Source organism: Artemia franciscana, chromosome 21 (genome assembly GCF_032884065.1).
Source record: "Artemia franciscana chromosome 21, ASM3288406v1, whole genome shotgun sequence".
Classification (NCBI taxonomy): domain Eukaryota; kingdom Metazoa; phylum Arthropoda; class Branchiopoda; order Anostraca; family Artemiidae; genus Artemia; species Artemia franciscana.
The window spans coordinates 24,774,540-24,802,287 of NC_088883.1; the positions used below are offsets into that span (position 1 = coordinate 24,774,540).

Consider the following 27,748-nt stretch of genomic DNA (forward strand, 5'->3'; position numbering starts at 1 on the left):
TGTGATGACGAATTTGTTGATTTAGCGATTTTAAAAAAATAAATAAAAATACCCCAAAAAGATATTTTTCAGATATCATACAAAAGATGAGCAATGGCCACCTCTTGCACCCCCTTCCCCTAAACAGGGGATGAGAAATCCCCTGTTTCAGCGTAATCAATTCAATCAATCAAATGTGTCAGTTAAAGAGGTCCTTGGTAAATTGATAACGATGACACATAGAAATACATGTTTCATTTTCACTCTACCGAAAAAGTTATGTTGTGTAACATATAGTCTTATGAATTCCCGTTATTGAAGTGTCTTCTATTACACCTGCACATATATCAGTACTTAAATGTCAGTTTTTTCTTCGTCTATAGACACTATACTGAAAACTTGAGTCTTAAATGCTTAATGGTAGGCCTAAATAGTCAGCCCGGGATGGCAGGCCAAATGACATAAATGGCCGGTCTAAATGGCACAATGGTGCTTTTTTGCTTGGCGGAAAATTGATCGAATCAGGAGCACTATTTCACGAAAATATAGGAGGGGGGATTATTCTTCAGAATCTCAGGGGAGTGGGTAGTTTTTTTTTGTTTCTTCGATTGTTTTTCAATGCAATTACCAACGAAACATTTTTCGATAAAAATAATAATAAAAAATATATATATATGTTCAAAATCTAGGAGGGAGAGGGGCGGACCTCGCAGGTCTAATTAACATCTAAATAGTTTTTTTTTCCTGGCAGAAAAGCGGTTAAATCAGGGGGGCCACAATTCCCGAAATTGTAGAGGGGGGGGGGGGCATTTTTTCAGTTTTTTCGATTGTTTTGATTGAAAATTCAAAAATATTTTTTTTTCAGAATCCCCCCTCCCCCATCTCCGGATTGAATGCGTAGGTCTTCTTATTTTAAATGATCGGTTGTATGGATTGTCACCATTTAAGGTTTATGCTTTACTAGCCTAACAAGGGATAAATAAGCCTTTCTGAGCCATTTCTACTGTTAATAATTGATACCAAACTTCTGGAAGGGGTTAAACTATCTTTTTAAGGAAAAGTGTCAAAGTGAGAAAGAGTCACTGGTTGCGTGCAACAAATTTTTTGAAGTCTTACAAATCACAGCAGTGCTATTGCGATTATAGCTTAATCAATATTGGCATCGTTCCAAGTAAATGATGACATTTCCATCAAAACTCTGCAACACTCCCTGTTGCGAGAGCAACACTTCAATCACAGCAATGCTCACGTTTGAAAATCATATGCCTAAAGTCTCAGATCATAATCATGATCACAAATCTTTTTTAATATCACAGTAGCAAACCAATTAAAAAACAAAAGAAAAATTTCCTCCTTTAGATATTTTCTTCCATAATAAAAAAATGATTCACTTTATACGAGAAAGACTTGTGAATAACAAAGGCGAAAAAATGTCACAAGGAAAGATTTTAAAATTCATTGCCTAAACTGATTCACTTCCTACCGCTGGTCATCCTGGATCCCTCCAACGGGGTAAGCTAACGTCGTATTTAAGGATTCGTTATGTTCCACTAAAGATTTCAAAGCGTAATGCAACACTAACTCTTTTAAGTCTTTGAATGTGAGGTAAGGGTGAGCGAAACCCAGACCACTGGCAGTTTGGAATATTTGACAGTGGCCAACGATACCGTTGCACCTAAAATGAAAAAAAGATTAAAGAACCAGAAGAAGAAGAAGACAGTTTCTTGTACTAGCGGGCGCCAAATTAGAAATGAAACATAATCAAAAATGAGCAAAAAATACACTAAAAACATATGGCACCAAAAGGCTTAAAAACATGGGGACAAACATGGTTCACCCGTCTCATTTCCATAACCCTTCAGTGTCGCTATTGTGACCATCTTTCTCAACTTTAAAGCAATAGTAGCGTGGAATTCTGATTTTACTTGAGAAAGAGTGACTATCATTGACTCTCAGTGACGCTTTGACTAAATGCATAAGATGTCACTTACGCTTTAAATAACTTTGTCAGTAAAAAACGCCCCTGATTAGTTGAAAGTGATATTATGCAAAAAAGTTCATCCAGTCCATCATCCAAGACCATTTCACGATACTGTTGGTTCAAATCTGAGACAGATGGTACAGTTCCTAATTTTTAATTTATTTCTTATGGTTTATTTTTTTTATTTATTTAGGGAATGAAGCAAATTGCTTAAGAATGGGAAAACTTACAGGAAAATAGGAGGAAGGACACTTTTTTAAATGATTTTCTGCCAATTTTCAAAATATGAGAAATTGAAAGAATTGTAATTCAGAAGATGGATAAAGATGAATTCTGAATATCGAGTGATAGTAAAAAAAAAATCTGATACTTTAAAACATTTGAACCGCAAGACTGTAGCAAAAACACAGAAAACTTGCACAGAGAGTAAACATTAGACTCGAAAGCTTTTCCTGAAAATGATCATGTACAACAGGTTTTTTTAAATGGTATTTAATTTAAAATTAGCAAACATTATTTTTTTACTTAGCTGACCAAAGTAATCAAAGCGAACTATAAACAGATCAACAAAAAGTTACTAATTACACACAAAAAAAAGACACTTTTAAGGTCACTATATTTCAATTTTTACCGCGGGAAACTTAAAAATGGCAAGTCTAAAAATATTAATGTTTTAATTTAGATTTAAAAATTAGTTTTTAAAGTAGAAAATATAAAAAAAACATTTGAAATATAGATTTTAAATTTAAAATAACAATATTCAAACGTAGTAGGATCTTATGCTGAAACTGCAACTGCTAGTAACTCATCGCAAAAAAAGCCACGTGAGATCAACACAGCAGCACACACTCCTCCCAATATATTGAAAGCTTCATTCTTTAACCGCTTCCATGAAGTCTCAATTCCCCTTTAAATCCCTTCTTATGACATTTTCCCAGTCCCATTCGAGGCGACTCAAATGACTCACAAATGACTTTACACATGACTCAGCAAAGGATGATCAAAAGGCACAATCTTCGCCAATCTTTTGATTTCACATAGGACAAAATTCTTCATATCATTTTTAAAATTTATCCCATTTCCCAAACCTTTCATCCAATGAGTTTAGCTTACCTATATTTCATTCTTTCATTAAGGCCCATGAAAGTGGACACGATCAACATTTTTTGCATAGCGTCAGCCAATGGTATACGGTCAGTTAAACGACTATCTAAAACTGCCCTAGGACAATTCCTACGGGAAACACAGACCTTCACCGGTGAATGTCTGAAATACCTTTTTTTTCCGCCTTGGATTTAGTCAGCGTTACCAGTCAACTTTTTTAATTTAATGCAAGGTATGATGTATATATATATATATATATATATATATATATATATATATATATATATATATATATATATATATATATATATATATATATGTAGAACATACATACATAAAATAAATACTTCAAGTAGTACTTGAAGTACAATTATGGCAAGTACTTGGTACTTGATACTTAAGTAAGAATTTGTAAAGTGCTTATTACTTGATATTTAAGTAAAACAACAATGAGTACTTAATACTTGATACTTAAGTAAAAATTTAGAGTACTTGTTGCAGTACTGATTTGAAGTACTCTGTCACAACACTACATATATATATATATATATATATATATATATATATATATATATATATATATATATATATATATATATATATATATATATATATATATATATATATCTTAGTATCTGAATCTAGGGTAAGACAGATTTCACTTAAAGCTAAAAACCATGAAATCACTTACACAATAGAAAGGGCGTAAGGGCTAGAAGTTCCAGGCCTTATTAAGAAACTCCCGTTCGGTTTATTGGCCAGTTTTTTCTCTGCTTCTCGCCGTCCATAATTCTCAAAATACCAATATTTGTCGTCCTTATGATAAAATAACGGATCGTCAACACTAACTGCATATTCACTTGCGTCGCTGTACCCATTACGGGATGAATCTGAACTTCCGCGGCTTTGAAGTAGAGTTAAAATCATTTCCCGTTTCACACCGTTTCGTTCCAACCATCTAGAAAAAAAATTAAATAAACAAATTGTTCCGTTCTTAAGACTTTCTTTATTTAAGACTGTAACACGTCATTATCGGTTAGGACATAACACAGTGTAGAAAAGAGGGCCGTACACCTGAGCATTAAAGCTGTTTCAGATAGTGCCACGAGTCTTGCCCTCTCCCTCTCGAAGTATCTATAGAATCCCAGACGTCCATGATTTCAAACAGAAAGTAAGAAATGTACGTGGGATGATTCAGTCTTGCAAGCCCATATTTGAAAGTTCTTAAGCTGAATTGGCCAGCCATGACAACAAAGAGAGATAAACAGTAGAGAGAAAAGAGATGACAATTGTATTTATTATTGCTGGTGGTGGTTTGATTTGTTTTTAATTTAGTGTTTTTTTCTTTTTACCTTGTGCTGAGAACGCCTAGTTTAGATACAGGCGAAAATATCTGCCTTATTTTAGTCTTTCATCTCTTTTCTCTCTACTGGCCACAGTCTCGTTTGAGGTTTTTTTTTGTTGAGTTTTATCTCTCTTTGTTGTTTGAAGCCCCTATTTAACTGCTGCCTTTTTGGTATGAATTCACGACTCTTTCGCTACCCCTCATATATAAGCCCTCTATATTCTACCATATACTTCTATATTTCTATACATTTTTCTACCTTATACTTACTATAAACAAGGGAAAAGAAGCAATCCTTGGTGTATTATTCAAGTTGTCAAAATACCTGTTTAACAACCCCCCCTCCCTGGCGAAGAGATCGCCAAATATTAGCAAACTATTGACTTAATAATCAATTTGCTGTTATCTTGAAGTTTTTTAAATCTCCAGACATAGCGCGTGGAGTGTACAAAGCAATTGTCACTACTATGTCTTTTTATGTTTATAGTTTTGCCACGGATTCGTCATTTTCATTTCGATTTTCTTTCGGTGAGTAGTGTTAACCTACAGTACCAAGGACAGTGAAATTAAATCTATTTGGAATTGGTTAAGTGAAAACTTACACAACAAATTATATCTTAAGAAATTTAGAAAAAAACTTATAATTCATTTTTTAGTAAAAAAGACCTCAATATGCAGTTACGCAGTTTAAGGTAGTAGCCGGCATCAGATTTAGAAAACAAAACCGTGGGTGAAAATAAGCAACAAAGAAGTAAAGACGCATGACACCAAACATTTATCCTTTTTTGAAGGTCTTGGAAACCAATCGATAACAGCTTATTCGTTTTCATGGCACAATATGGCAACACAGGCGAAAATTTGGTATTCCCTAAAGTTTTCATAGTTTTAAAGCAACAAAAAATGGTAGAAGATCATTAATTTCGGACATGAATAGACCGAAAATGGGCCCAGGGAAAAAATATTTTATCTTGGTTCTTGGTATTTTAAGATGTTCGTTAATTTATTTTCTCCTTTACTCTTATTTCTACTGTCTAATATAGATATAGATGGGTAATATAGATTGAGATGGAATGGAGCGTGCGTAGCTGTGTTTGATTCAGGCGGCTTGGTGCTACAGTGAGTTGTTAGTAGTAGTAGTAGCAGTAATAAAATTCATTCATCCAAAGTAAGATAAAATGAAAATCTTAATTATATTTTCAAATATCTAATTAAAAAGCAAATAAAACCTTTTTTATATTCACCTTTTTAATGGGAAAGGATTCGGTTGGAGAATTTATGAATTTTTTCCATAACTAATAAACGTAAATGACATCCATTCATAAAAATTAAGGGCGGGAAAATCGAAAACGAAAGACTCAATGTATTCTAAATCATGAAGCCTTTAATTTGAATGGAAAACAGAAATAGTGATAGAAAAAATAAAATAAAAATAAAATAAAGAATAAAAATAAATCAGGAAAGACAACCAAAAGCTAGTTTTTGCCAAAGTATACCCTCTTAATTGACTTCATTCTTTTAATTTAACTGGTCTTAATCTAATTAAAAAAAAATTGGTTTTACGTCTCTTTAATCCAATTTTGAAGGAGGGGGTAAAATTTAAACCTATCTGATTTAGGGAGCTATCCATAATAGTTTAGATGTTTTTAAAGTGCGGAGGGGGAGATTTTCGAGTCAAAAATCCGAGGAACCAGGGACAGTGAATGTTAAATCTGACTTTTTGAATCGGTTACGTCGAAACTTCCTTAACCTGTATATCCCAACAGAATCATAAATTCAGTTTTTAATAAGATACTTCCATATGAAATTTTGCCATTTTTGGTAGTAGCCAAAAGGAGACGCGAGGGAAGCAACAGCAGCTAAAAACACATGGCGTCAAACAGCTTAAGGAAGGTACTGTAGAATTTGTGGTTGGCTTTGGGAATCAATGTTTAAATTTCACGGACAAAAAGCGTTGTCAATTTTAGCCAATCAGTTTCTCTTATTTATTTTCACTGTTCAATGTAGCAGCATTGGATAATGTTCCTAGCAGCTTCATAAATTTGAAAAAAAAAAAATGAATAGACCAGAGACAGGTCAAAGGGGTATAATTTTTCTTAATTTGATGTCTTTGGCACGTTAAAATTAAAACCAAAAATTAAAATTAAAGTTGAATTAAACTGAGCTGAATACAACTGTTTACATTATAGACATCCTGGAACAAAAATAGGCAACGATTTTTCGCACCACAGCATTTGATTAGGCTACATCACCATGACTTTTAACGACTCTCAAATATTCTCTGAAAATATAAGCGAACACATAGGAGAATTTTTTTTAATTTTCATTTAAAAACAGTTACCCCCCTCCCCCCATAGATTTCAAAAAATATCTTCGTATCTTTGTTAAAAAATGAATAAAATCTTTCCTCTTCCTCATTTTCATGAATTACTACTCATTGACGAATTGATAATAGAGGTGGCAATCCCAATGGTTATAAGAGGTGGGCCATAATTGCTAATATTCATAAGATCATTTACTTGACACTTGATTAGCTCTTAGTTTCCTACTGAAAAAAACAAACTAAAGACAAGAATCTTTTTTTAATGCCTAAATGCTTTTTAATTTTTAAATGTTTGTTCACGTGGATTAAAATTACCTCTGTCTCGGTCTCAAAAAATCTTAACCCCCCCCCCCCCCCCGACCTATATGGAACGAGCTCCTCACAATGAAAACTACGCATGAAACGTCAAAACAACTCTCCCTCTAAACTCAAATAACTAATAACTCAAATAGTTTAACCGATCAAATCAAATATCGAGATCCCAAATTTACTGACAGACAAAATTCCCTGGTTCCTCTTCCCCTTTTACGGAGAAAATGCCCCACATCAAGAAGCATGAAAAAAGTAACTCTTCCGTCAACACTCACAAACTAATAACCAAATTGTGGCACGATATACATCATTTATTGTTTTACTCCTTGGTTATTTATTCTAGGGGGAATTCGATTGTTCCATGTGCCGACATCTTATTCCTTCCAAGAAAATATGTATAAGAAAAGTCTCCTAATTCAGAAGATTAATCAAGTAAATTTTCAAGGGCTTTTCAAATCAATCCAAAACAAAAAGACAGAGGCAGTTCTTTGAAAATGAATAAGTGAAATAGCTATTTAGTTTAATTATTAAATTTAAGCCTTAAATAATAAATTTGATAATATTAATTAAATTATTTTTATCTTTTAGAAACACCAAATAAACTTTAATATTCAGTTTATTAAATGAATGCTTGTCATTCAGGGACACTGTAATTTCTATGGGGTTCTCTTATTAACGCAGAAACTAAGAGTTAATTAAGCGCTTTGAAGCTAAAATCTTAAAGAATGAAAAACAATATAAAAACCAAATTCTAAAAGAAGAATGAGAAAAAACAACAAAATTGAAAAAAGGGAAAAATTTAAGAATCAAACAAAGGGAGAAGCAAAAAATGAGAAAATAAGCAAGAAAGAATAAAAGACATCGGTCCTTAGCAAAACCGTATCCAGAGTGGAGTTCCCAGGCTTGAACCCCTCCCCCCATGAAATTTATGCTCGACTAGTAAAAAGTCACAAAAATGCACATAAAATAAGTTGTGATGCAATTTTTTTTAATTAAAAGGGATAAGGTACAAGGAAAAGGATAAGGTAAAGTGGTAAGGACCCCTCCCCCCATGAAATTTATGCCCGACTAGTAAAAAGTCACAAAAATGCACATAAAGTAAGTTGTGATACAATTTTTTTTTAATAACAAGGGATAAGGTATAAGGAAAGGGATAAGGTGAAGTGGCAAGGGCAGGGAAAAAGTATAATCGGGCAATAGAAAAAGAACTTACACTTGGAGTTGCTCTCTCGTTCTATGGAGTTGGGTCAATTGTGGCTTCAAGGTGTTCATTTCCCTCTCAACAGAACGAATAAAGGCCGAATCTTTCCGAAGTTCAGAGCCCAGGGCGCATCTGTTTTCTTGAATGACAGAAAGTCGGCTTTTTAAACGATTCCTGTTCTCCGAAAGCCTGGAAAAAGGACATTTTTAGTGGAAAATAAGATATATGTGGCAACAACTGCAACTAACATTACAAATTTGTCCAGTATTAAGCCATTAGTCCGATACATTAAGGACAGCCACGTGGACAGGGGGAGGGTCTTTATTTCAAAGCCCCTTCCAATACTTTTTTGTAATTTTCCTATAATTACGAGAGAGAAATTTTAATGAGCTACTTCCTAGTATCCTTACATCAACGACCCCACAAACAATTGTTTTATTGGAAGAATTTTTGCGTTGAAGGCAATGGAGGGGAGTTCCTCCACCCCAATTATATATATATATATATATATATATATATATATATATATATATATATATATATATATATATATATATATATATATATATATATATATATATATATATATATATATACTCAAGTATTTAATGCTTAAAACAAGTGAGATAAGTATTATGCCTTAATTCAATGCATCAGACAAGCAATCAGTAGTAATTAGAGTGAAGGTCACCATCTAGTAGTGCTTAGGGTTAATTTAAAGCTGAAATTTCGGAAAAGTAACTACCTCCCGGGAAATTAATGTGTTGGTAGACTCCAGGATGAGAATTTGAGAGAAACTTTTCCAGGAACAGCGGAATAGTAAACTTGAAATTTTAAAATTTGACAAAGTAGAAGATGGTAGGAATAATTTTAGAAAGGGGAGAAAGGGAAGAGAGGGAAGTCAGGACTGCAGCTAGGAATATTAGTGAAAAAGCTTTATGTTTAACAGAGAGGAGAAGGGGTTTGTACACGAATTATCTGAGTGATAGATAATGTGAAAACAAAAGGAATGCAAAGAAAGTGGAGAAAGCGTTAAAATATGAACTAAGGAGGTGTGAGGCGGAAGTCATGGATAAAATTGCCGAGGATTTGGAAGATGCATCGAGACGGCATAATAGTAAAATATTGTACTGGCATGTTAATAAATTGAGAGGGAGTACTCAATCTGGACTTGTCCCAGTTAAACATAGGAACGAGGCCACAATTAGTGATAAGAAAAGAGTTACAGAGAGATAGGCAGAACATTCTGGGAACGCGCTAAACCGAGAAAGAATTCCAGGAAAAGATATAGAAGAAAATAAAAAAAAGTTTGTGATACCTTGGATTTAAGGAACATTTGTTTTATGAGGACGAACTAGCGACAGTACTAAAAGGATAAAAAATAATAAGGCTCCAGGTGCAGATAAGTGTGGTAAATGAGTTTCTTAAATATGGTGGCTCTGGGGTTAGAAATAAGTTACTGAAGATTATGAATATGATTTTTGAAAAAGGGGAAGTACCTAGCGATTGATTTGTTAGTGATAAAAGAGTGATTGTGATAATTATCAGGATAGTCTGATCTCTACAGGTAACAAATTGCTAAGTAATATGGTATTTTAGACTGAGATATGCTTTAGACAAAGTTTTAAGAGAAGAAGAGTGCGGTTTTAGAAAAGGTAGAAGATGTATCGACCAAATTTTGACTCTTAGGTTAATAATTGAGAAGTGCCTGATTTGTCAAAAACCTTTGGTCCTCAGTTTTATAGTTTATGAGCAAGTGTTCGATTCTGTTAATAAAAGAGCTTTAGCAGAGGTTTTATCCTTGTATGGTATACAAGACAAATACATTAAAGTGATTAGTGCTATGTACGAGAAAAAACACTACTGCGGTTACGGTAGGAAATGAGGTTAGCAGCTGGTTTTGTACTAAATCAGGAGTTAAGTAGGATTGTGTTCTATCCCCTTTTATATGGACCATTTTGATGTACTTTGTCTTAAGGAACATTGGAAAGGCAATGGGAGACCACGAATCAAATGGGGAGAAAAAACTCTCCTGGACTTAGATTATGCTGATGATTTAAGCATCCTAGATGAAAGTGTGAGCAAAATGAACATTTAGAGGTTTCGCGAGTTCAGGGCGCTAGAAAAGGTTTGAAAATTAATATTAAGAAGGCTAAATCGCTAAGGCTGGGAATAAGTGAAGATGAAAAGGTGACGTTGGGTAACGAAAAGACTGGTTAAGTGGGCAGCTTCACGTGCTGCGGTGAGTTGTTAACAGTAGTAGTAGAGTAGTGAGAGAGAAGTAAGTTACTAAATAGTACTTTATCTAAGAAGCAGGCAGATTACACACTTTTTCATAAGGGGAAAGGGGAGTGGCGATGGTAAACAACAGACTTTATTTAAAAGTTTGAATAAATAGTGCCCAGACTCATGAAAATTTAGGATTTCAGGTTGATTGCCTAGTCTTCGAACCCCGCCCCCCTGGGTACAACACTGCTGAGAAGATACAAATCTAATTTCAGTCTTTTATTGATAATATATACTTTTAAAGCATTTCGAAGTATGTAAGCATTAACGTTAGACGATTCTTTATACTCGTTACTATATATAAAAATCCAGCATACACAAAGGCTATTTTTAGCAACGTACCCCCCCCCCCCCAAAAAAAAAGACTATTTGATCGCTTGAATGAGAAGTGCCCGGAAACTCATAAAAAAGTAGGATTTTGGGAGGGCCGGGTCCCAACGCCCTCCCCTCCCTTCCCAAGCATATCCCTGGTAGGTAGATGAAATTTTAATTCCCGCATTAATTTAAGAATTCCCGGACGAATTAAGAATCTGTGCTCTCAAAGCATTTAAAGTAGTGAAGTATATAAATTAATGATTAAAGCATATAAGTGTATAACACTAGAAGATAAGAATTTAAACTTTTTATTGAATTTATTTTAAACTAAATCAACTAAAAAGATTAAACAAAACTTAATTTAGTTTAAATGTATTTAATTTATTTAATGGATTTAACTTAAATATTTTACCGTACAACGCACAGTTAAATATTAAATATTATAATAAATTGTATTTAAAAATATGCTATTAACGCTTAAAGCATCTAAGTATTAATATTAGATAAGTATTAAAACTTTTTGCTAAATAGTATTCATTTCGCTCTACCATCACTGAAAAAAAAAGAAAATAAATTACCAGAAAATAACAAATATGGCACATAAAAGACCAGATGTCTAGACAGCAAAAAAAAGGCATGAAAAATGCGAGCATTAGAAAAAATTGTGTTTCCGACCAAAAGCTTTTCTAAGAAAGCTCATGATATTGAACCAACATTACAAACATACACACACATGCACACGTGGAACTCTTTTTCATGCCGACGCAAATTTTGACAATTAATCCTTTAATGTTACTTTGACCAAAAAACAAAAAGACTATCAGAAAATTTTACAATCGTTCCGTCTTTTCGCAAAAATGTCAATTTGATGAGAATCATGAATTACCAAGTCGATGCTGACTTCCTGCCAAGTGCTTTACATCTCGGAACGTCACGTGTGCCAAACACTCCCGCCGCGCTTTGCACACCTCAAAACACTTAGCACAGTTTCCGCCAAGTTTGGAACGCGCCCCCTGGTGTCTCAGAGACCCTCGTAATTTCCATAAGTCCAAGGGCTGAGTGAAGCATTAGCCTCTTCCAAAATGAAATAAACATTCTTCATCTAAATTTTAAGTTACATCTTTACTATCATTAAACGAAAAAAATAAGTATTTTTTTACTGAAAGTAAGGAGCGACACTAAAACTTAAAATTAACAGAAATTATTACGTATATGAAAGGAGCTGTGCCCTCCTCAACGCCTGGCTCTTTACGCTAAAGTTTGACTCTTTGTGTCAACTCTAATTTTTAAAACAAAACTTAAATATTTGACATAAGCATTAAAATCCGAATCTTTTGATGTGTTTATTGGTATAAAAATTCCGCTTTTTAGAGTTTCGGTTACTATTTAGCCGGGTCGCTTCTTACTTAGAGTTCGTTACCACGAACTGTTTGATCAAAACAAAAGATTTTAAATTGAAAGAAAGTGAAAAGTAAAAAAAAAATCAGGTGAGTAAAAAGAAATCATTTTTGATTTCGATGAAAGTTATAGGTATATACTTATAGTTATGAAAGTATAAGTTTTAAATGATTTTAAATTTAATCCTTTCCAACATCTTTAATTTAAATGATTTCAAATTCAAACGAGTATGAAAATTTTTTCTAGAAAGGCGAACCCCTTTTCCCCAGAGAACCAGCTAATAGTGAAAATCATGTCTATCTGATGAAAATGAAAAGAATGTTGATATTTAAGTATGTCCGGGAGCCGACATAACAGAATTGCTATGTAATTTTATAGACAGAAAACATTTGAATACGTTATTTCCGTTTTCCCAAGAGGAAGAGGGTATAAATGCTCCTTTCGGTGGACTACCATCACCCCCTTTCGAACTTTGACCTTAGATCCTCCTATTGCTCCAGATACGCCCAGGGCATCTACAAGTAGCCGCCAGTCATCCCTCATGTGCGCCGTAGCAAGAACATCTTCCCACATCGGTTGAAGGGAAGCATGTTTCGCAGGACCCTCTGATATGTGCACCTGAGTGTATTGCACGGCCTGCCGCTTCTTCTTCCTTCAGGTTGTCTCTGGAACGTCAATTCTGGGATCCGGGATTCATCCATACGAAGTACATGCCCCAGATATTTTCACCGACGTGTCCTAATGACATCTGTCACTATAGGCTGTCTGGTCATCCGCCTCAACTTCTCATTAGAGATTTTTTGTGACCAATAAATATTTATGGTTACAACTTAACTCACCAAAAAAATCATACTTTCTTAAAATTTTGCGAAGTTTGAGTAACAAAACATAAAATAAAAATAAATAAAAGACAAAAAAAAGAATTCCCCCACCGGGCCCTTTAAGGTGTATTCATACCTAGATTTTTCTAGCAAAACAAAGCGATTTTATTTGACAACTCGAACAGTAAACGTCTGCAAAAATTCAAATATAAACAACATGTTGATTGTTGATCCCTAAAGACAAATACACCTTCAAAAGCTACACTTTTTTCAGCTGTTTGGTACAAGACGACTTTAGCCTGTTCTGATTTTCCACCCCCGTTTCAGGTGCTAAATTTAGCACCCCATACAGCCAACACCTCGAATAACCGACTACTTGAATATCAAAGCACTTCCTAGATAACTTCGAAGACCACACTGCCTTTTCATGACGAAAGTAAAGCAGTTCCAAATAGGGATGAAACCTTTTAATTGACAGTGAACAGATATAAAATTATTGAACTGGATATTTCGAACACATATACTGGATATTTTTACTGCTGATGATGAACACTGTATATGTGTTCGAAATATCCAGTTAAATAATTTTATATCTGTTCACTGTCAATTAGAAGGTTTCATCCCTATGTTGAACTGTTTTACTTTTAAAGCACTTCTCACTAAAAGTTGAATTCCAGATATTTGTTTTCTAATTTGTAGTAAGATATATATAGTATATAAGTTTCAACATAACTGACTCAAACAATCAAGTTTTCCTCCCTTTTCTTTGGCATTTTAAGAGCTACAGGGGCATGGCCACACAATGCGGCATTTGAGAAATCACAATAAAGAAAAACTTCATGAGTGAGAACCAGCGGCGTAATTTCGTCAAAATCCTGGGGAGGGGCTTTCAAAATTAGCTTTGAAAGCTTGTATCTAATCATTTTATTTCTTTTGAGCGGATTTTATCATCTCCCATCATTTTATTTATCAGTCCTGGTGGAACTTTGTTGAAGTAAGAATGCTAGGGCTCTTTAAAAGTTTTTTAAAACATTTTTAGTTTAAAGTTCGCCTTTTTGATGTAAGTTTATATATATATATATATATATATATATATATATATATATATATATATATATATATATATATATATATATATATATATATATATATATTGTTGGTGCTGTGCTGAAGACGGTCCTTGGACATAGGGCCGAAATATTCACTGAATTGAATTCCACTGTCTTGAGAAAATTTCCCCATTGTTTCTAAGTTGTATTTGTTTAGGGGGCAAAGTTGGAGCCAATTTTTTCGAGCCAAGAGAAAACGACAGTAATAAATGACAAACGATCCATATACTAGGCCTACCATAAGGGCAAAGCTATACCTAAGAAAACTGACCTGTTTCTCTGGATCCTTAATTTATGCAGGCTTATCTTAGTTTTGTCAAAATTTCTCGCAAAAACTAATTTCAGCTGGGGGGGGGGGGGGGGCAAACTGAGATCGATAAGTAGGGCAAACTGAGATGTGGAGGGGGCAGTTACCCCCCTGCCCCATAGCAATTACGCCCCTGGTGTGAAATATACAAAAATAAGGTTTCTCAAAAGATAAATTTGACTGAGCATATGAGAACACGCAATGGTGAAAAAAAATTTGCAGAAAGAAATTTTTATCAGATCCTCGTCCCTCAAGATTATCCAAGTAATACTTACAGCCTAAGCTCTTGCGGTTGAGCCTCTCTTTCATATTTATCAAGGAGTGTAATTTGTTCCTCGAACATTTCTTCGGCGTGCTTGAAAGCTTCCAGAGCCTGCTTTTTCACAGCCACGGCCGAGGACATCTGACAGAAGTCTTGGTGATAGCCTTCGTAAGATCTCCACTTCATCAAATAGGAGTCATGCGCCTCTATTAAACGCTGAATAGCGTTCTCCCTGTCTTCAACACTCAAACCGGACAGTTCTTCAGCCTATAAAGCACAGATCAAATTTAATGGCTTGAAAGGACAAAACAAATTTCCTTCAAAAGAAACAAAAAAAGAAAAAAGTTCGGTTCTGGCCTCTTGCGCCAGGAGAAAAATCTTGATTAGCCCCCCTTTTTCTACACAACATTCGAGGCCCAATTTTAACAATATTTTCATTTATTAATTACTCATTTGTTAATTTCAGTTAATTAATTAGTTAATCAATAACTTGCATTTTAATCATTTTCAGGTTGCTTTTAAATTATTTAATTGCATTAGCTATTATTATTTCATTTTTTAAATTTTATTTAAATTTTACCAATTAATTAATAATTTTCACTGATCAACTGCGCTCGCTAATTTATTTCATAAAATTAAAGTTTCTAAAATTAACCATTCGGTTATTTATTTGAAAATTTGCACCCTTAAAATTTCTGCACCCGAGGCAAGTGCCCCCTCTGTCCCTTCCCGAAGACCACCTCTGCTTAGACCAAACTGCTTTTCTATTTACATTTAAAACGAAACATAAATATTCAAAGCGGGTGAATTTTCAGTTTCACTGTCTTATTAATATTTCACTCGTTTTTCTACATTTTCATTCCATTTTGATTCCTCAAAAAAAGTAGAAAAACGAAAGACTGGGGCATTCTGAAGAGTATATCGAGTTGCCAGTGACGGGGTTAGACATGTACGACAGCATTGGGCCACACCCGCCTAGGGGCTCCGATCCTCAGTTTAAACATAATCAAAAATTACAAGGCTACGTCAAAACTCTACCATCTCGTTGCAGAATGAAAATACCGCACAGAACAATCTCCCGTGCTGTAGGCGATAACTTGCCCTGAAATCATATTTGGAATCACTAAACACCTATACAATAAGATTTAATTAAATGTATGACTTAAATGCAGTTCCCGGGTTGTAGCAATAGCCTTTGGGACTCCACAAATTGATATTATGCAGGCACCAAAAAAATCTAACTCCGCCACGGCCATTTGCATCTTCATGGCTAAAACTATATAGCTTAGGAGTCGTAACAACAATTTTTCAAAGGGAGGTGATGATGTTTAAATGAATTGGGACAAAAATGGACGACTTTCAAAAACTGAAGATCACACCCCCTTCCCACCTAAAAAAGTGATACAACACGAAAAACACCATGGCACATGCTCCCTTGGGAGAATATAACCAAGTTATTGAATCTGTGTAATGAGTACTTGCTTCAGGTATCCGTTGTACAACTAAGTAGTACAAAGTTAAGAGCTGAAGATTAAAGATAATAGCAAATTTGTCAGTTCTTTATCCAGCAAAATCCTGCTTCGCAAAATTTTGTCGTCTCTGCGTTCTCTGCATGGATAGCCAAATAAAACAAGAGTGATCCAAAGCGAAAAACACCGTGGCAAATACTTTCTTGGGAAGATAAAACCTAGTGATTGAATCTTTACAATGAGAATTACTTGCTTCTGGTATCCGTTGTACAACTTCAAGAGCAACAACTGAGTTCAGAGCTGAAGATTAGGGATAGTAGCAAATTGGTCGGTTCTTTATCCAGCAAAATCCTGCTTCGCAACATTTTTGTCGCCTCTCTGCCTTCGCTGCGTGAATAGCCAGATAAAACAAAAGTGATAAAACACGAAAAATACCGTGGCACATATTTTCTCGGGAGGATGAAACCTATTGATTGAACCTCTGCAATGAGAATTACTTACTTCTGGTACCCGTTGTACAAGTTGAAGAGGTACAACTCAGTTCAGGACTGAAGTTTAGGCATAATAGGAAATGAGTCGGTTCTTTATCAAGCAAAATCCCGCTTTGTAGAATTTTTGGCGCCTTTCTGCATTTGCTGAGCGGATAGCCAAATAAAACATAAAATACAACTTTGAAATTAAAGCAATTACATATTAAAACTTATTTGAATCGTGTTACCTGTTGAAGACACAGATTACATTTAGCGTAAGTTCCGTTTCATTTTATTGTGCCTGTGTCCTCTTCTTTCAAACAAACTAGCTATAAAATTCGATCAACATAGAATTTAGTCCTCAATTTTGATCGACAAAGGTTTCTCAAAATACAACGAAACTTACTACCGTTAATAACAATAATACTAATGTGAGTAGAACAAAGTGCTTCCCTACCTATCATGAGCATTACATTAACAACCACTAAACCAATCAATAAAAAAAACTCAAAAATTTCAAGCAAGCGTAAAAAAGCAGCTGACATCATCAAATTAGCCATTTTTCAGGCGTCACGCACCTGAGGAGGTGCGTGACGCTTTTAGTCATGGTCGATTTTATATTGCTTTAAATAGGCTCGTAAAACAAAGTCTGCATTATTAAGGTTATTGAGATTTATACCATAATAACTACAGAGCATGTAGGACTAGAGCATAAAAAACATAACCCTCTAATCCAAACACAAAATTCAGAGTCCCCTCAACCCCCTCCCCCTAAAAAAATTTAAACCGGAAGTTTCATTTCAATTTTTCAACTATAAAACAAAACACAGCAGACTTACTAAAAGTACTTATTAAATTCGCCACCAATTAATGAGACCTATTGACTGCATAACGATAAGTACTCATTTGGCTTCAGGTACCCATTGTATAACGTGATTTTCAGAACTGAGAGTTACGGATATTACCCAATTACTTATGAATGATGAGGAGGAATATCTGCCTAGGAATAAATGCCTAAATCAATCTATAAAAATAAACAATATTTTTAGTATGTGTAAAAACGTAGCCTGGATTGTAAACACTGCCATTTCGTACGTGATCAGCTTAGGTGTTGCCATGAAATTGTTCTGAAAAATAAAGCATGCAATGGAAGCTCCAGCCTAAGACATTAGAATTCTGACGCTTATAGGTTACGTACATAAGCTTTGAGACTAGCTACTTTCTATTCAAAACAATACAAGCGAAAAATCCGTGAAAATTCCTGTCTTCCTTCTAGAAAACACCATTTTCATCATTTGGCATTTGGTTTAAAAAGTTTCAACATGACAGATGTCATCGGCAGCAAATGGAATCACAATTTTGTCATCGGAACACGACAAATGGAAGCAATAATTATAAAAAATTTATGGTAAACTCACTTGTCATTTCTCAACCAATGACTTTGGCCAAGGACACTCATGCATTCTGGATTTTATTCGTATTTTTATGGCCAGACTCTCTTTTATCGCAAATATTATTATTTTTTTTTTACAAATCAACAGATCTTGTGTTCAATTTCCTCCATTTTCAAGTTTTGCTGTAGCAAAGTAGAACAAATTTCAACTCTGCTATATTAGTAATTTCATTAAATTAAGGATATTCGACTTTAAGCTCTGTAATCATCCGAAAAATGGCCAGTCTGAAGAGAAAACATGAGCAAAACTTTCGCCTGAAAGAGCTCGGTTCTCGAGGCTATATACTATATACAGGAGGAAAACCCCAGTAAAATGATTAATGCAAATTTCGATTAGCATGAGCCATTAAACAGCTCTCTATGATGTTCCTTTGCCCCACTAGCAGCAGTGAAAAAATAGAGGACACATCAGTGTCTCCCATGCAAAAAAGTGATTTTGCTTAATGTTCAACTCAAGGGACTATAAGGTTCATGCATATGGTTTTCGGCTAAGGCAATTCCAATAGTGTGCTTTTTATTTCGATCCAATTTGGTTTCAAATTGATTACTCTTGGGTTACTATTGGCCGAGGTTGGTCCTTTTCCAGGTTGCAGCTATCTCTGCAACCACGATAAAGCCAAGTTTTCAGATAGCCAAAAAATTAGCATGCATCGTAAAATTTGCCATATTTCATGCATCTCATACCAACGGACTCTTTTAGCCACAGTGAGTTTATATGAAATTAGCTCAAAAGGAAAATATTTAAGAGTGAGGTTTTTGAAGGTACATATTGGGGACATAAACTGTACAAAAACTAAACTTATTAGGGTCTTTTCAAAGAATATGTGCTTCCCAACACGAATTGTCTGTCTGAATGCGCTTTAACATAGAAACTCTTGAAGCTATATAGATAAGGATCCCATCAGGTACAGAAAAAAAAACCTTTATGTCTTAATGTCTACATACTTAAAATTTTGAACCAAAAATATCTACTTTAGGGGAAATCTACACTCCCTCCCCTTCAGGGATAGCAAAAAATTAGCAAAAAAAACCCAATAGCAGACCGTTTCTGGAAAAATTCCCTGACTTACCATTTCCAACTGATCATCCTATGACTTAATACTTATTCCGACCAGCGTTGAGAAGTACTTCAAGTATTACTTAAGTACAAAATCAAGGTACTTGAATTTTACTTAAGTAAAATAAATAGGTACTTTAAGATCTCAAGTGCCAATAAATTCTTAAGTACTTTCATGTGCTCTCCCAAGTACATTCCGCTTCAATGGAATGACTTTTTTTTACAGACAAGGATTTTTCAAAAAAAGGGGATTGCAACACTCAAAAGTAGTATTATTTCAGGACTTGGCAAAAAGAATTTTGAAAAAATTTGTCTAAAAAAAAAATGTTTCTTTAGTAGCATTTACCCGACAATCAAAAGCCTTCAGAAAAAACTGATGAAGCTCAAGCAGTCTGTGAAGTATACTGCTCCATTGGTTAGCGCACTATTAGATGGTGTTGAGCGGCGGTTTAGCTTTCTGGGGGGTTCCGTCCAAAGCTGCAAAGACTACGTCCTCACAACATGCAGCATGCCCATGTCCAGGAACAAAATATTCCCCGACAGCAGGAAAGAAACAGCTGCAATAATGTTCGATGAGGAGGCTAAAAGGATGAGAACAAGTGATCCTGATGACAACAAGTCCAACGACTTGTCAGGTGATGGTTTCTACGAATTTTTAGAATATGAGAGCGATTTATCAGAGTCTAACTACAGTTAACAAAGTGAAGATAGAGGTTCTGCCGTTTCTAGGAGACAAACGGAGGGACCTTTGCGTTCTTAAGGATTACCCTCATGTGCGGCAAGTTTTTCGAAAGTACAACTGTGTATTGTCATCTTCAGCTCTTGTTTAAAGACTTTTTTTCAACTGGAGGATCCATTTTGTCTACACGAAGGAATTTACAAGGAGACCTCAGGCTCGAGTGCTTAGCAGTGCTAAAAGCATATTCCTAGTACCAGCATCTCCACCAAAAGACAAATCATTAACCTTGAGCAAGGGAAGCTACACTTCTTTCAATGTTTCTTGACCTAGAACAGAACAGTTCGCACTAAATGGAAAAGAAAGAAAACACCCGTTGAAGAATTCCTATAACTACCTGGAATCCCGTAATTAGTTACTTTGGTAGACTGTTGGATGACTTTCGTCAAATGGATACATGTGGCCCTGTTACTGTTTAAAACTAACTAACGTTCAAAGAAGCGGAGCTCTACTGTCTTCCGTGGTATTTAATTATTTGTTTAAACTGCATAATGCCTTTATTATATGACTTTATTTTATTTCCATTATACAACTAGATATGACTGAGCTAGAAATAGTACTAGCAGAATTGTACTTAAAACTCAAGTACTACTTAAGTACAATTGTGGTCTGGTACTTAACACTTGATTCTTAAGTACAAAAATTGGAAGTACTTAATACTTAAATACAAATTTGAAGTACTTGTCACAACACTGACCCCGACTGACTCTCCCCTTTTTGTCCAAAAATCTACATTTAGAAAACGCTTCTTCACTAGTCATGCTATACGGATAGGCGGGGCCGTATCCAGGATTTTTTTCGGGGGGGAGTACCAAAAACTTCAAGAAATGCATAAAAATATGTTTATATTCATCTTTGCTACACTTTGACGATTCTAATAAAATTTCAGGGGGGATCAAACCCCCTACCCCCCGGATACAGTATTACAGATATGTATCCTCATTTTGAGAACCATTTGGAAAAAAAAAAACAAACGCGTTAAAAGTCATGTACTGCTATTACGAATCCCTAATATTATGAAAAACACAGGTCATTGACTTCATTCAATCCAAGTTTAAAACATTCCTCAGTCGAAAATTTGCCCAAGAAAATATTTGTCTTGGTTCCTATTCCCTTGATTAATCAATATAAAGTGTTTTTTTTTAAATCCTAAGATAATTAGAGTAATATTATAGTCTTTAAAGGCGGGAAAAAAGAAAAGGGGGAAAGAATAGTTAACAGAAAGTCTCATATTAAATGTCCCTAAATCTCCAAATATCTCAAGCTGACTAAGGCTTCTAGTAGTTGTTTAACAACACTAATTTTCAAAAATGAGTTCCCCCCTTTTTCAGGTCCCCTTAAAAATAAGGCAAATACAAAGCAGGAAAAATAAGCACAAACTTGATCCTTGGTATAAAACTCAATGAAACGCTAAAATATCACTTAAGTTTGAATAAATATGGAATTTCAACGTATTAGAATTTTAAACCACAGAGAAGCAGAGAATTCATTTTCAGTTGACTCATAAGATTTTTGTTCTTTTTACTGGCTTGAAATTTCACACAAAAAACCAATCCAGTTTTAAAAAGGACGACTCCCCAACAATAAGAAATAATGTGACTGGCTTACAAAAACACATAAAAAATCAACCAGTTGGATTAAAGCACACACTTTTGAACAAGGAAGTATCCGACGGTGATCTCATTATTAAACTCAGTCGTTCTGCATAACAGGCCCTACTTAATAAATATATTATTTTATCGCTTTTTTCAACACCTGACTAAAGGTTTTTTCACCTTTTTAGTTTAATTTACTGTCAAGAACAATTTAGATTTTTCGTATAAGGGAGCTTTATAAGGGAACAAAAAACTTAACAAAAGGAATAAAAATACCAAGAAGCCCAGAAATCTCGGCTTGTGCGGTAAACTGTTAAATTATTAATTATTAATAATTAATTATAATTATTGAAATTATAATTATGTAAAATTATTAACAACTAATAATAAAATAAACAAAACTTAACAAAAAAATAATTTCCTTAAAAAAAAAAATTCAAAAAGAAAACTCATTATATCCTATACTGCTTGCGAGAAAAACTACCACAATTGCTTACCTTTTTCATAACAAGAAAAATAATCGAATAAACAAAAAACAAATAAATCAAAAATCATAGCAACCCAGACAACGCAGCAGCTCCTGAAAGGCCGGCCTCTCAGTCTCCTCATACAAACTCACAGGTTATTATTCCATACAGCAGTCAAGATTTGACGCATTGAAAACCCAGACCGCTTGGATTTTTTAGGTGGTTTCCTAAATTCCGCAAAATTTTGTACATTATAATTATGAGATTGCGATACAGTAATAAAAATATTTCCAAAACAATCAGGCGCTAGAAAATGTAACAAATCAAACATAAACTGACACTTAAAAAAAATAAAAAGGTCAGCAAGCGACATAATACGAATTTTTGTATAAGCTGAGCTAACTGAGAACCGAGAATCATATCCATTTAAAATACGAAGAACAGAATTTTGTAGTATACGAAATGGTTTAAGGTGAACAGCGAATGTACTTGACCAAACCGAACAACAATATAATAAGTAAGGATGGACTAGCGGAAAATACAATAATCTTAAAACGTGTTGTGGAAAAAAAAATGCTTCATTTTTCTAATAATTCCTATATTTCGTGCAACTTTTGAAGCGATACACTGAATTTGATCTGAAAAACTTAACACTTCGTCCAAAATGACACCAAGACACTACTGATTTCCTTCCTTTAAGCTCTTTAAGCCAAGGATAATAATTTGTTGAACGGCCAAAGCTATTTTCACTACTGTTTTGAACAAAAATCTAACTCCTCTACTGCCACCCACCCCATTATCATCACAATCGTTATCGCCACCCAGAACATGTCTACCATTATAATTATACATATTTTGAATATGTGGTCCTAGTGACTGAGGCCAAACCCATGCCCCGGCTAACAGTCTAATTTATATTTTTTAGTATTATCATTCAAAACTCGAAAAAAAGCCAATTATCGCCTAGATTTTGAAAACTCCTTTTCTAGCAAATTTTCAATATATATATCGAAAAAAAAATCATTACGTAACCCCCCTCATACTTTCACGAATTGACATTCTTGGTGTGTCTTGTGGAGTAACAAGCATTTCACAGCCCTTCTTTGTAATTATGGTTCGCAGTATGCCTGTACCCATACCAACATGCAAAGAAGGGATAGAGGGGGAGGCGTTCGGAATTTTAACAAGGACGTCTCACAACAACTGTAAGAGAGTGTGGTCTAAAATTTGTCTTATCACTCGTAAACCGTGTGCTTTATCACACGGTTCATTTTTGTAGAAATATCATAATTTGTTAAGAATGACGTTCAGGTATTTCGTTTGATAATTGACAATGACCAAAATCGTTCAAAAAAGGAAAAAGGAAAACCGGAATGTGGTGAAAAAATGAAAATAATTAAGAAAACAAAACTAGAAAACGAATGATTTTCAGCCTGTTTTTTCTTTCTACTGGATGAAAACCACTGGTTTTTTCATTATTTGAAAAATTAAAAGAAAAAGCTTGGTTTTCATTTGGCGTAGTAGGGACATAACAGAAAGCTAATCATCCAACGAAAACGAAAATTAGTTTTCAATTAGGTGACTCATTAGGCGTTTTGTCCGTGAAACTTTTAAATGAAAACAGAGCCTAGTTTAAATACTATACTTGCATTTTACAGTTGGCAACAGTTAACCAGATTTTCCGGTTCACGAGCCATCATAAATCAGCATTTTAAAATAAAACTGGTTTAGTAGGATACTATTTTCCCCATTTAAGTTTAAGTGATGTGTATTATCCTGTTAAAAATCGATTCTGTATTAAACAATTGTTGTTTGATAACACTTTTTCTCACTTGGTAACAAATCCTAAACTTGACACGTGGAAATATATAACTTAGTTTCCAAGGACGTTTTCAAGTTTCCAGGGATAAGTCAAGATATAAGAAAAAAATAAAAAAGGTAGAAAAGGATCATATCTGGAAAATATAAGAATTGAATTATCTGGGGTTCATTTTTGCATTAATATCATTCGAAAAAAAGAAAAGAGACAGGAATACGGCGAAACAAGAAAAAGAAACAAAACAAAACAATGATTTCCGATCAGTTTTTTCTACTGACTGAAAGTCTTGGTCACTCAACTATTTTACACTTTCCTCTTTTTTTTATTGTTTTTTAGTTATTTTTTATGGAGCGTCATGCTCAGCTAGCGTGGTCTTAGAACATATATAATGACCAATATTTGAAAGAGGTTAGCCTTCTAAGGCTTTTCAGACTTAGAAGACCAAAAAAAAAAAAAAAAATTATAAGCAATAGCTTCATTTTCCAACTATTTTTGCTAACAAAAAAACTTCAAATATTTTAAAGCCAAACAAGATTCAAGAAAATAAACTATATTCGTTGGTCTAGCTAACTCAGTTTGCGTAAGTGGGTTCCAATTTCAGTTTTACAAAAAACGTCTAGTCCCATTTTACGTCACCGCAATCGATATTTGCACTCAAAGCATTTTCCAGGATTTTGGACTACTTTTAGATATGACCACAAGATTTTTGCTCAAATATTACTATATATACTTACTTATACGTATTTGTTTACTGTGTTATATATATATATATATATATATATATATATATATATATATATATATATATATATATATATATATATATATATATATATATATGTCACCGTGAATGTCCGAAATCGATGAATGTCGACATTCACCGGTGAATGTCCAAAACACCTTGTTTTCTTCTTGGATTTAGTCAGCGTTGCCAGTCAACTTCTTCGGTTTTATGCATGGTTTGATGGTGACAAATTAGGTTAGGTTGGATTAGGGTTTTAGCCCATTTCTGAGATTTATAGCCGAATTTACCATAGCCCAACTTCAACTTTAACCATGAAAGCTTGCATAAGACTGAAAAAGCTGATTCGCAAAGCTAATTGAATCCAAGCAGAGAAGAAGGAATTTCAGACAATAACTGGTGAATGTGGACGTTAACCAGATTTCGGACATTCCCATTAACATATGTATGTTACCGTGACCGTCCAAAACTCATGAGTATGGACATTCACCGGTGAATGTCCGAAATACCTTTTTTCTCCTTGTATTTAGTCAGCGTTGTCAGTCAACTTTTTCAATTTAATGCAAGGCTTGATGATGACAGGTTAGGCAAGATTAGATTGGGTTTGGTTGGGTTAACCCGTTTGTGATATTTATAACCAAATTTAACTAACCTAACATAATCTAACGTAACTTTCACTTTTACCAGCATAGCTTGCATAAGACTGAAAAGGCTGATTCGCAAAACTAATTGAATCCAAGCAGAAAAAAAGGAATTTCGGACATTCAACGGTGAGCGTCAACGTTAACCAGATTTCGGACACTCGCGGTAACACATATACATACATTTACTATATGGAGTAATTGCATTTAAATCACTTTTAAATCTCCTCTAAAATCTGTTCCGAAATATTCTCTCATTTTTCGCATATATGACATGTTTTTGGATCCTTATTTTTGCAAGAAAGAGGTGCCAGGGGAACAAAGCGCCCTTTTAAGACAGAATACTTCAAGTTTTTGGGAAGAGTTTTCTACCACATCAATCTCAGAGGGGATTCCTCCTCTTTCCTCTTTCTACCACATCAATCTCAGAGGGGATTCCTCCTCTTTCCTCAAGAGGAAAAAAAAATCGATAACTAATAAGTCAAACAATAAACCTTGTTCTAAGTCAAAATTGTGAAAGTTTACATACCATGTGCATATGCTGGATGGAAGGTTTATATTCAGGAAAAAATCAATAACCAATGAAATTGAAGATTCCCCCAACGATTTGTTTTTTCTTTTAAGTTTCCAGAGAATCTTTAATTAAAAGAAAGAGCTTCATTTTACAAATGAAAGTCAGAAACAAACTTTTATTTACTTGAAACTTCTTTGAAAACTATTCCTAAACTTTTGTTTTTTTTTTTTCCAATTGTCTGGAAACTTATCCACGTGCATACTTCAATAAACAAATCACTTTGTAAAAGTTAATTAAATCTAAATATCAATTCCAAGGAAACTGGAAACCTGATTATTCGATTGTCACAAAAAGATAAAGAGGGATTACTCTCTTATAATTCCATGGTAAAAAGGTTCCTTTAAATTAATTGGTTTACATCTATGACGTATTTTCATATCCTAACCACATAATTCCTGATTTCTCGAGAGACAAATAACCCCGCCTTAAAAAAAAACTTATTGGCTTTAAAACCTGCTGTGTGAAATTTTAACCCAGTAAAAGGACGAAAAACTCAATATCACCTGATTTGGTCGTCTTGTGCGAAAATTTAGGCAAGTAAAAAGATTTTTGGAGTCACAACATCTTTTATAAGTAGTATCTCTGTTTCACTGTGATAGATCTAATTTGGATAATACAAATTCGATAACACTGACATTTCAGACGATTAAAGAGTATGATCTCCCGGGTGACGAGTATATGTGACAGTGGCACCATTTAAGGGTGGGGGCAGGGGGAGCATTTCTCCCCCCTAGGATTTGAAATATGTATTTTTTGGTATTTTCATTGAAAATTTCCCTTCTTTGGGTACTTTCAATGAAAAAAAGTCCCTCCAGTAGGTTTTGAAAAATAGGTCCCCCAATAGTTTCGTTAATTGGTGCCACTGGTAAATGCAGCATAAAAGCCTATTAGAAAAGGGATTGAGAGGTTTGGTTAAATAATAGAGAGAGAAAATACATTCGTGTTGCGATCGGTAATTCTTTGTGACACATCCGACCAAAAGACCCCCCCCCCCCAAAAAAAAAATCTATAGTTATGATCCTGATTGTTACCCAACAGAACTCGAGCTCAATTTTAGTTCATTAATAGTGCGATTCCAATCAAAGGTCTAAGGTCTATTGGGCCCTAACAGAATAGTTAGGTATACACTTGGTTACAGACAAATAGCAGTAGAATAGATAGGGCTAGTCTAGCAAGTGCAACATTAGCTAGTTTTGAAAAAAAAGCAAATTTAATTATAATACCGTTTCAGGCACAATACCGTCTAGGGATAGGGCTACCGTCTAGGGCTAAATGGAAAATCGATCACCTTCGGTTGCGGTGGGAGGGTGTCTTAAGGAGAGAGTTGAGGGAAATAGGGATTTTCTGAGAGGATGTAAAGAAGGACGCTTTGGATAGATTGGGATGGAGGAGGAGTGTACGTACCTTGTTGGGCTCAGGCGGCATGGTGCTTAAATGTGAAACAAAACCAAAGAGTTGAGAAAAGACCAATACAACAACAACTAGGTCTATATGATTAATTAACAGCCATGATAGATGTTTACATCCACGAAAAGAAACAAACACCATATGGCACTAGCCGGTAAAGTCTTATAGGTAAAAGGCAAAAGATTTCGATTTGATCACCGGCATAATCAGCATGATCAATGTCAAACACTTTCTAAGGTAAGGGCCTCCACACTTGATCTGCAGACCGCTATCCCCATCGATACTAATAGAAGGCTTAGACTTCAATGTTGGCTCCCCCTCCACCTCTTCCTGTTTCTTTCTCTTTTCCCTAACGTAATCCTAGCAAACACTTATATCGGCTGCAATAACTCCAAAGGAATTGTGTGATAGTTTCTTTGCTAGTTTTGATAGATGTCGTTGTCTTTTATCCAATCAGAAGTTTCCTCTCTCTTATACCCTTTGACTAGTTATCAAGAATGAAGGAGACATCCTCATTCAAACGCAACTTTAAAAAGACCTACAGGACTATTAATACCCTTTAGACCTAGCAAATTAGG

General features: G+C 34.5%; 1 protein-coding gene across 2 annotated transcripts in view; it reads right to left on the minus strand.

Moving 5' to 3' along the window:
- Window positions 1-1,044: 1,044 nt before the first annotated feature.
- Window positions 1,045-27,748, minus strand: part of LOC136041104 (phosphatidylinositol 3-kinase regulatory subunit alpha-like) — a 271,528-nt gene continuing 244,824 nt past the window's right edge. The window contains exons 15-18 of one of the 2 annotated variants that reach the window (XM_065725659.1): window positions 14,754-15,007; window positions 8,255-8,431; window positions 3,756-4,022; window positions 1,045-1,654 (exon numbers count right to left, since the gene is read on the minus strand). In XM_065725659.1, coding sequence (XP_065581731.1) covers window positions 1,459-1,654; window positions 3,756-4,022; window positions 8,255-8,431; window positions 14,754-15,007 — 894 coding nt within the window. In that variant the 3' untranslated portion in view covers window positions 1,045-1,458. The remainder of the gene's footprint in view (window positions 1,655-3,755; window positions 4,023-8,254; window positions 8,432-14,753; window positions 15,008-27,748) is intronic. The other variant, XM_065725661.1, reaches the window with a different exon arrangement.